The 11,374-nt window shown below is 43.2% G+C and overlaps 1 protein-coding gene across 1 annotated transcript in view; it reads right to left on the bottom strand.

Moving 5' to 3' along the window:
- Positions 1-10,506, bottom strand: part of hps1 (HPS1 biogenesis of lysosomal organelles complex 3 subunit 1) — a 24,745-nt gene extending 14,239 nt beyond the window's left edge. Inside the window, exons 1-8 of the mRNA XM_076286304.1 lie at positions 10,281-10,506; positions 9,907-10,108; positions 9,520-9,654; positions 1,605-1,747; positions 1,291-1,399; positions 825-985; positions 374-476; positions 49-124 (exon numbers count right to left, since the gene is read on the bottom strand). Coding sequence (XP_076142419.1) covers positions 49-124; positions 374-476; positions 825-985; positions 1,291-1,399; positions 1,605-1,747; positions 9,520-9,654; positions 9,907-10,023 — 844 coding nt within the window. The 5' untranslated portion in view covers positions 10,024-10,108; positions 10,281-10,506. The remainder of the gene's footprint in view (positions 1-48; positions 125-373; positions 477-824; positions 986-1,290; positions 1,400-1,604; positions 1,748-9,519; positions 9,655-9,906; positions 10,109-10,280) is intronic.
- Between the last annotated feature and the right edge of the window lie 868 nt (positions 10,507-11,374).

Below are 11,374 nucleotides of genomic sequence, written 5' to 3'. Positions count from 1 at the left end.
CACTTGGTAGCTGCTATACACACAGGTGTGTGTGTGTGTGGGTGTTACCTGCTTGATTGTCTGTGGGAGACGGCTCAGGTGTGTAAAAGAGCTCTGAACCAACCGTGGTGTCATGCTGAACATGCTAAAAACACACACGCACACACAAAACATGTCTCCATGACTACTCCTGATGTAAATGAATCATAACATTCTGGTAAAATGCACAGTGTGTGTGTGTGTGTGTGTCTTACCTCAGTGCTGGCATCCTCCATCTCTGCATTGCTGGAGTGGATGTGGTATATGTGTGTGTATGTGTAAGTGTGTGTGTATAGTGAGTGTGTGTGTGTGTGTGTGTGTGTATGTGTGTGTGTATAGTGTGTGTGTGTGTTACCTCAGGGCTGGTCTCATCTATCTCGGGGTTGCTGGGGTGTGAATGTTGCACCATCACCATCAGTGTGAGCAGATCAGATGCGCTCAGGGTGCTGGCATTACGACTGCAGGGACACAAACAACAATAATCAACACCTGTGTTTGTGTGTGTGTGTGTGTGTGTGTGTGTACCTGGAGTAGAAGGCCAGTAGTTTGGTGTGTACTAGGATGAAGGCGTGTGTGTGTGTGTGTGTGTGTGTGTGTGTGTGTGTGTGTGTGTACCTGGAGTAGAAGGCCAGTAGTTTGGTGTGTACTAGGATGAAGGCGTGTGTGTGTGTGTGTGTGTGTGTGTGTGTGTGTGTGTGTGTGTACCTGGAGTCTGGAGTAGAAGGCCAGTAGTTTGGTGTGTACTAGGATGAAGGCGTGTGTGTGTGTGTGTGTGTGTGTGTGTGTGTGTGTGTGTGTGTGTTTACCTGGAGTAGAAGGCCAGTAGTTTGGTGTGTACTAGGATGAAGGCGTGCTGCACCTCCTCTCCTGCTCTCTCAGAACTGGAGTTCAGCTGCTGCACCAGACGGCGCTCCAGAAACTCTATACACTGCTCACACAGCGTGGGGTGAATCAGCCTCTCCACAGCCTACACACACACACACACATACACACACACACACACACACACACACAGATCAACACACACACACACATACACATACACACACACACACACACACACACACAGATCAACACACACACACACACACACACACACACACACACACACACACACACACACACACACACACACAGAGATCAACACACACACACACACACACACACACACACAGATCAACACACACACACACACACACAGATAGAAACACACAACCGGACACACACAGTCATTCTGTGAACATCAGTGTGTGTGTGTGTGTGTGTGTGTACCTCCACCAGGAAGCTCTGGTCCTGTTCTCTCAGTCGGCTGTAGGTCTCCAGTAGACCCTGTAGGCGGAGCCAGAGAACTCTCCTCTGCTCAGTGTCCTGAGGACGCAGCCTAACACACACACACACATGCATAACTGCTGACACTAATGATGCACACATACTCTCAGGCTCACACACACACACACGCACACACACAAACCACTGTCTGACCTTCATGATGCAAGGATACTCCCAGGTTCAAACACACACACACACACACACACACACACACACACACACACACACAGAGTGAGCTGAGCGGCTGTCATACTCACTCCTTCCTAAGGAGGGCGCTGCTGAGTGTGACCATCCCAAACAGCACGTCTGTGAACTTCTTCATCACGTAGATCTTCCTCTTCAGGTCATCCTCACTCTCCTCTCCATCTCCGTTCACAGCAATGTACAGGCACTCCTCAAACTACAGCACGTGCGCACACACACACACACACACACATTTTATGAGCTGTAAGGAGCATAGGTGAAAGGATGTGTGGAAATATGCCTCTTTTTCAGCAAAGAAATGTTCTATAAATCCTGATGTTTGCGGTGAAATATGTGCACGCACAGTTCACCCCATGTACGTGTGCGTAGCAGCCTTTATAAACCTGGTGTAGCACATATAGTCCATGTACGTGTGCGTAGCAGCCTTTATAAACCTGGTGTAGCACATATAGTCCATGTACGTGTGCGTAGCAGCCTTTATAAACCTGGTGTAGCACATATAGTCCATGAGCCACAGGGGGTCGTCACTACCACTTGGGGGGGCAAATTCTCACTATATTTTTCTGAAAGCTACATATCTCTGGAGTATAAAATGGTATGATAGCAAGTTGGATCTTGTAGCTTTGTGGCTGTACAGGCCTTCAAAGTTGACCTCTGATTTGAAAAAAAAGGAAATTCCGCCTATTGGCTTTTTTTGTTAAAAAACACTCATAAGAGCCCAGAAAATAATCCAAATCTTATTATTACTGATGCATATGTGGTGTTTGATGTTGGCATACATATTTTGACTCATTATGTGATTTTGCTCTTCATTTTGGTTGATAAAATTCAAGATTTATGTGCAAAAAAAGCTACGTTTTCAGAGCAACATGTTGACATGATCATTACTATTCTACCTTTCTTACTTTCAATTGTGAGTTGAAATGAATGTTAAATGATGACATACATAGGTCTGCAGTACAAATGTTTTTTTAAATTGTATAGCTGAAACGAGTACAAAGGATCTTTAATCTCTTCATTGAATTCATCATTGTCAGAACAGGAGCACAGAGGATGCCATCTCTATGGCACTTCACTCTGCTGAGCCCTCTCCTATACTCACACTTCACCTACGACTGCACACCTGTACATGGCTCTTACACCATTGTCAAGTTTGCAGATGACACTATGATGATTGGGCTCATCAGCAACAACGATCAGAGACGGCCTACAGGGAGGAGGTCCAGCACCTAACATCGTGGTGCACTGATAACAACCTGGCTCTCAACACCAAGAAGACCATAGAGCTCATTGTGGACTTCAGGAAGTCTAAAGCTAGCACACACACACCCATTCTCATCAACAGGACTGAGGTGGAGCGTGTCACCAGCTTCAAGTTTCTGGGTGTCCACATCTCTGAGGACCTCTCTTGGACCCTCAACACCTCTACCCTGATCAAAAAGGCTCTCCGAGTTCCGCTGTTGTTAGCGCCGGGATTAGTGTGTTCACTGTGTGCGGAGTGTGTTTCACTAAGCGCTTTCAGATATAACCTCCGGAGTACATGCGGAGGTTTGTCAAACGGAGGTCCTACCCTTCGGATGATTCAGATATGATGCTAACCTGCGGACCTAATACTGACCTTATACGGACGTATGTGTGAACGACATACACGCACATTACAGAATCTCCGTGTGGTTGTCGAGCGAGGGGTGGGGGCTTAGAGTTCACAAGATGTGAGATATATGACGCAGAATATATGCGGCCGCTGCCTGTCACAGCTGCTATTTGTTTACAAAGTGTAGCCTATGCATAGGCTAAAGAAGAGAAATCTATTGTGCTTAGGCTAATACTTGAAGTAGGATAGTCACGTAAGTGCGCACATACAGTATTTGTATGTGTGCTTCGAGTAAACACATTTATCTGTTTTCAACGTTATGTGCCAGAATCTGGTTTGCGTTGGAGAGAGAGAGCATGCACACACTTTATGGTATGGTAGGCTACCAGCCAATTCAGTAGGCTAACTCAAGACTTCAAGGCCATCATACAACGTTTTTAAGCAACAAACAAAATACTACATAACAGTGAAGTTTTTTCATGATTTATTTTTTTCCAAAAGCATAGGCCTACTTTCCCCATGCAGGCGCGCGCGGGAACATATTTTTGACCATGGGTGCTGAATAACAAAATAATGGATGTCCAACGATTTCTCCCCTAGCATGATATGATATGAATTTAGACAGCTACGCCATTTCAACGCGGTGTATGAGTAGGCCTAAGAGCGAGAAGTTTTATAATGCCCTTGCCACTCCAACTCATCAATAAAAACTGCGTGCACACACACCAGACCAGCACTTGACTTTACATCATTAAACTATTTCAGTAGCCTATATTGCTTTTCTGATTGTCAAAACCACACCTAACTTATGGCGTCTCCACTCCACAGCAAAAGTGTCCTAACCACGTTACAGCTGTTTCTATCTGAGCGACTCCAATAGTGAAAGGATTTCAGTGTCATATTTCGGTGGCACTAGCTAAGCTGTCGTGGAACTCGAGATGACATGTCTACTGATAGGCAACAGGTCTCACCAACACGAAATTCTAATTGCAAAAGATGCATCCTACCTCTGTTGTACTGTAGTTATTCGAAATTGGGCTTTTCACAATCCAACGATATATCCAAAGTGCGAACTAGTTGGTGATGGTTTATGAAAACTGCCAGTATGCATGCTACACGGAGTTCTGACAGGGCTGTGCATGGCCTAATAAGCAGGCAAGATATAACCCACGATCGCCATGGTTTCGTTGTCAATTCGTGTTTGTGGTAATAATGACAGCAACAATAAAACCATCTGTATCTTACGATCTTCATCATTCTTGACAGATCACCAGCCTCCTCTGGATGGTCATATGCATAATTAGACTATAGCCTACCTTTAGTTTTCATTTAATTTTAAACACGAATCTACTGTCTTTACTGCCGGGAGAGAAAAAAATCCTGTAGGCCTATTCTTTTCTGTAGCCTAATTCTGCCTAAGGCTATCAATGAACAGAAAACCGTGTTTACTAACAATTTATTAAATACTCCTGTTATTGTCGTCAACGACGTCGCTGTAGGCTACTGCCTTTTCAGCGCCTTCTGCTTATGATGATTCAGTCTTTTGAATTCGTTTGGCCTTGCCATGCAGTTGTAGGCTACAACGTGCCATTCCCTTCATGTGTTTTATCAAAATATTGTATGCCCTCATGGACAGTAGCTCCGTGATGTCTGCATCTTTCCATGTCGGAGATTTTCTGGACAGCACTATGCCACTCCATCATAACACTGGCATTTAAGTCAGATTTAACCACATGGACGCACGAAAGAAACGTCACCAACACGCCCTCTCACTAGGTGTGAATTTTAACCGCATGTTCTACGCCTCGTTCAGACACAGCACATTTACATAATGTCCGGAGGAAATACTAGGTCGGGGGTAGTATAAACACCGGGTGAATTCGGACTTCCATATGACCGGTTATGTCGTTCAGATATACGGCCCCACCGTTTAACATCGGCAGAACCTCCGGTCTTACACGTATGTCTGAAAGCGCTTACTAATTCACGGATTGGGATAAATGCAGAGACCAATCTTCACGGGATCAAAAGAGTATATATACTTATACTTATACTTTAATTTATGCTACTCTAAACCACCTTCTGCAAAACAACTGTATACTACTGTCTACACTGCACTATATTTCTTGTCCTGTCTATGCACCACCTGCCTATACTGTGTTCATCACATTGCACTTTTCTGCTTTTTTGCACTTCTGGTTAGACGCAAACTGCATTTCGTTGTCTCTGTACTTGTTCTCTGCACAATGAGAATAAAGTTAAGTCTAATCTAATTTAATCTAAAAAATTATCTGCCTCTGCTTTGCCTCTTTACGGATCATGCTATGAATAGCAGTAGCAATGTCTGCAAAAGTTGAGACATTGTTATTGACCTTCTGGACCAGAGACATTCCATCAATGATTGTTGCTGTATTATATTCATCTGGAAGATTATCTGATAGTGATGCAAGTTTCTGCAAATGCTTTGCAAGTGCTGCTTTAGAGGTTTTCCTTGGGGTCCCCTCAGGTGTCGCCAATGACCATGGTTAAGGTCCAAGAGGGTGACAAAAGACTTCTCTCATGTCCAATCTTTAACATGTGCCTGTGTTTTCTTTTTTGACTCATGCTCGTAAATGTCTTTACATTTTGCTTTGTCAATGTATCATGGAATTTGTGCTTAGGTGTATCTGACTCCAGCCTCTATGTCTTGAACTTGCATCTTTGCCTGTAGTATGAGCCTGAATCAGATCATCCCTAACCTCTTGTGTTGCTTTGCCTGCTGTAGATATGCAAATTAACTCATGTTCCTCTGAAAATGTATTGATCCAATTTCAGTTTCTCATCAGATCTAACTGTGTAGAATTTTGAAAACTGTTGTAAATGTCAGTAGATCATGTCTTGGAAATGAGTTATTATTTCTTTTCAATGAAAATGATTTTAACATCAGATGAAAGACAATTTTAAGTATGTTAATAATGATAATAATAATAATTATACATAATGATAACAATGTGTAAAGTATAAATATTTTCACCAACCAGTTCATCTACATCTCATTGCCGCATTACTAGTCAAAAGTACAACAGAAATGTATAATGTAGATCATTTTAGCACCTGTGATGCAATTACCGTAATTTCCCCACTATTAGCTGCAGCTTATACATTGATTTTGCAAAATTTCTTCAGCTATGAGGTTAATACACGGGGGCAGTTAATATGGTATGGTTTTGTTTCTTTTAACTTGCATAAAACACTGTCCTGCGGCTTATACACAATACGGCTAATACACAGGAAATTACTGTACTTCATGTGCCCTGGACATTATGAAATTATAATATTTATGTTAAGCTGGGTACACTCCTAAGCTACACTCCTAACACTAAACTAAGCTGACTCCCCCTCACTTTCAACATTCAAATCCCGTTTAAAAACATACCCCTTCTCGCAAGCCTACGACCTCCCCCACCCACAACCATAACCTGTGCCTGTTATTGCTCATGCCTTGTCCTCGATGTCTGTATATTATTATTCATTCCTCATTCCATTACTGCTCTTGTCCTCGATGTCTGTATTATTATTATTCATTCCTCATTCCATTACTGCTCTTGTCCTCGATGTCTGTATTATTATTATTCATTCCTCATTCCATTACTGCTCTTGTCCTCGATGTCTGTATTATTATTATTCATTCCTCATTCCATTACTGCTCTTGTCGTTGATGTTTGTACCATTATGATTTGCTTTTTAATCGTTAATTCATTGCTGCTCTCGTGTGTGTGTGTGTGTCTGTGTGTTTCTCTGCGTGTGTGTGTGTATGTGTATGTATGTGGTACTGTTGTCCTTCTCTGTTTCCCAATTCTGTAAGTGACTTTGGGTCTTTGAAAAGCGCTACACAAATAAAATGAATTATTATTATTATTATTACATGTGGTGATGTCAACAATTTTCATATGGTATTCCTTGAATGTAAAGGTAATCATGATGTTTTGATCTCTTGGATTATCTCTTATCTTATGGGTAGTTTCAATAAAATACTAATTTACTGAATTTTGGGGGGTGTTTCCGAATAGTAGGCTACATTTTACATAGTAAATAGCATAGGCCCCAGCTGTGGCGCAACTGGCTGGGGCACCTGCACCGTACGCCGGCGACCCGGGTTCGATTCCCGCCCCGTGGTCCTTTCCGGATCCCACCCCGATTCTCTCTCCCACTCACTTCCTGTCATTCTCCACTATCCTGTCGCATTAAAGGCATAAAAACCCAAAAAAAAAAAAAAAAAAAAAAAAAAATAGTAAATAGCATAGCAATGCAGACCTATGTAATCATTTGTATTTCAAGTCTCTGCTGGGAGGTAGGAAGGAAATAAGAAATACATTGATTAATGAGGTAGTGGGCATTTCAACACGTTGTGTCTCTGAAAACGTAGATTTTCACATTATTACACATAAATCTTGCATTTTAGCAACAAAAATGAAGGGCAAAATCACATAATGATTCAAAATATGTATGCCAACATCTAACACCACATACTGTATGCATCAGTAAAATGAGGTGTGGATTATTTTCTGGGCTCTTATGAGTGGTTTAACAAAAAAAAAAAACAATAGGCGGAATTTCCTTTTTTTCAAATCAGAGGTTAACTTTGAAGGCCTGTACAGCCACAAAGCTACAAGATCCAACTTGCTATCATCCCATTTTATATTATATAGCTTTCAGAAAAATATAGTGAGAATTTGCCCGGTGTTACGACTACGACGATATATTTTTGAAAACGATATGTAGTTGAGACAATATCGTAATACCGGTATTATGTCAAATAATGGGCCATTTTATCAAAGCCACTTGCTCTTTTCTTTGTTCAGACCATTCAGATAGCCGCAGCTCTGCTCAACTGCGCCCCTTGCGTGTGCACGTTCTCCCTCGCATCACTACAAACTTTCAAACATGACGGACACACTGAGTCAGATTTTGTTTACCTTGATCAGAGGTTGGTGCTGATGCCTATTCCTTCTGCACATCAACGGCTAGACCGAGAATTCTCGTTGTGAAATCAAAATTCCACTGGAGCTCCAAGCGATTTTATACACGCAGATTTAAGTTACAACACTGTTTAGCAGCTACAGCTCTTCGACTCACGGTAAAATGTCATTTTGGTACATAGCCTAGCTAATTTAAATACACTGATGAATGCTGGCGTTTAGCGATATACAGTAGCAGATCTAAAGTCTAAAGTGATTTTATTAAGAGGATATGCACGCGACTCGCGAGCAGTTAGGGCATCATTTTTTATGATTCCTGAAACCCCATTCAATCGTGCATAGGGATTTTTCTTACGAACCGGAACATGCAAAAATGAACGCATACAAAACGACGGTAGCGTCGATCACACTCTTGATGAGTGACTCAGTTACGTCGTTTAAGTAGCCTAATTGTTTAAAACTATTTTTGTTGTTGATAGCAACATATCTAGGCCATCATAGTCTACATTTGCTTGCCATCTGGGCCCTATCAAACCCTTACAGGTAAAAAAACTGCATTGTGTGACAAAACTGCAGGTTTTTTCAATATTGTTGTGCCCAAAATAGCCTATTGCATTGTGCAGTACAATGTAGGCCTGCATTGTCAGTCAGGGTCAACTTTTGGTCTTTTGTTATTTGCACAGCTTTATCAGAGCATTATGCCTATTGTAGGCCTATGTTATTGTTTACACTTTTTTGCACAGCTCTGTTAGAGCAGTCTGAAATTAATATAATTAAAACTGGCTGTGTTGTCATAATTGTTGTGTTGAGTGAATATATGAAGCACTTCGCTCTTTCTGTTTGAAATATCAATATCGTATCGATATCGTATATCGCCAATCAGCCCCAAAATATCGGGATATCAGTTTTGGTCCATATCACCCAGCCCTAAGTGACACGCCCCTTTTTGGGCCTGTGGCTCATGGGCTAATAGGGGTGGTTGTTCGCTGCGTAGAATGCATTGTACAGTTGCTGCCAAACACACACACACACACACACACACACACACAACCCCACACACACACACACACACACCTGGTGTAGCACATAGTGGTGGTTGGGCTAATAGGGGTGGTTGTTCGCTGCGTAGAATGCATTGTACAGTTGCTGCCAAACACACACACACACACACACACACACACACACACACACACACACACACACACACCCCCACACACACACACACACACACCTGGTGTAGCACATAGTGGTGGTTGGGCTAATAGGGGTGGTTGTTCGCTGCGGAGAATGCATTGTACAGTTGCTGCCAAACACACACACACACACACACAACCACACACACACACACACACACACACACACACACACACACACACACACACACACACACACACACACACACACACACACACACACCTGGTGTAGCACATAGGTGTCGTTGTTCTCTGTGGAGAATGCAGTGTAGCTGTCTCCCAAGCGGTCTACCAGTGTGCTGCAGGAGATGATGATGGGAGCGAAGAGTGTGTTGATCCGGTCCTCAAACGCAGGAGGCTGCGCAGCAAACACACACACACATACAGAGAGAGAGAGACACACACACACACACAGAGAGAGAGAGACACACACACACACAGAGTGAGTGAGAGAGAGAAAGAGAGAGAACTAAGGAAACAACTCGGGAAAACAACAAACCCAGAGTTAGGGTATAGACTCCATTTCTCTAGTGCTGATGCGCGCTGATATTACTCCCCCACAGCACACTTCCGTAAACAACGACCCTTTTCATAGACACTCAGTTCTCACCCTGCCGTCTTCATCGCGAGCTGTTCCATACTGTTCCTGCACGCGGAGCAGGAACTCGTTGTCGGTCCAGTAGAAGAGCACCTCCGCGCTCTCGCTCGCCACGAGCAAGCACTTCATCTGACCGGCCCGATGTTCTACAGACCACACGCACTGACTTCACTTACAGGTGGGAGTTAGTGCCCGGTGGCCAGTTAGCGGTCAGCTGGAGAAAATGAGACACTGTTATGACATGTCAGGTTGTACAATCCACAGAATCTCCGAGAATTCCTCGATCCAGCTCGCGAACCTGACGAGAAAACCCGCCTATCGAGCATGAGAATAAGACCCGCCTGTGGTCATAAGACGGGGCGCGTGAGTTGTAAAAAAAACTTTACCCAATTGTTCCGCCATCTCGTGTTTCCACGTTTCTGGACCAAATGTGCTTAGGGCGCGCAGGAATGTTGGTTAATTTCGAGCCCAGTGGAAGCGGAAGCTACCGATTCCGCAGTATGTCAACGACTGACATTGCCTAGGTACGGGCACAGCCACGATCGGTCCCCTGCACCAACCATAGAGGAGGGCAGACTTTCAGAACTTTCAGAAACCGCAACACTGTTGACATTTCACTTCTGTCATGTGTTACGTTACGTTGAGGTGTCACGTGATCTGCGACAACAGAAGTTTGCGGCGTTCATCCTGCCACCGCAACTCACGCGCTGGAAATATCGTTTGCCAAATGTAGGCTGCGAATATTTTAGACGTGAATATGCATGGCAAGAAATACTTTAGGTGTTTAGGTATACAATACATAGAAGAATGACTATACTGAAAATAACCCCATGCCTAATGATAATTGTGGTGAGGGGCTATGATATTCTGGGGCTATTTTTATTCCCAAAGGCCATGGGAATTAAGGTGCATGGTATCATGAACCCCAAGAAAAACCTGAACATTTTCAAAGGAAATCTGTCAATCTCTGCCAAGACACAAACAGTGGGTCATGATTGGATCATTCATCAGATCAATGAACCAAAACAAACGTCCAGATCAAAACAAAATCAGAAAGACACCATTCTCACACACAAACACCTAGTATAAGTATACGTATAAGTATATATACCCTTTTGATCCCATGAAGGAAATTTGATCTCTGCATTTATCCCAATCCGTGAAACACACACTAATCCCAGCACAGTGAGCTGCCTGCAACAACAGCAGCGGCACTCAGAAGAAATAATAAATAGCATAATTTTTATTTTAGCAAACACTGAAAACGGGTCCCACAGACCTGAACACCTTACAAGGGTTTAAAAAAAAAAAAGAACTAGTAAGTTGCCTGTGTTTAACAAAAGCCACTAGGGGGCACCCTTCACCAATCCAAACAGCTTGGGGACCGAGAGGAAAACAGACCACTTGGGTCAAGAGGTGTTAGCTGAGGAAATGAGAGAGCACAGTACTTCTGTGCACTGTGTGGATGATGCAGATTTTG

Source organism: Alosa pseudoharengus, unplaced genomic scaffold (genome assembly GCF_046254945.1).
Source record: "Alosa pseudoharengus isolate Yale_2024_CS ecotype anadromous, Long Island Sound unplaced genomic scaffold, YU_APseudo_1.1 YU_APseudo_1.1_scf_15, whole genome shotgun sequence".
NCBI lineage: Eukaryota > Metazoa > Chordata > Actinopteri > Clupeiformes > Clupeidae > Alosa > Alosa pseudoharengus.
The sequence above is the reverse complement of the archived record's forward strand: the minus strand, read 5'-3'. Positions and strand labels throughout refer to the sequence as shown.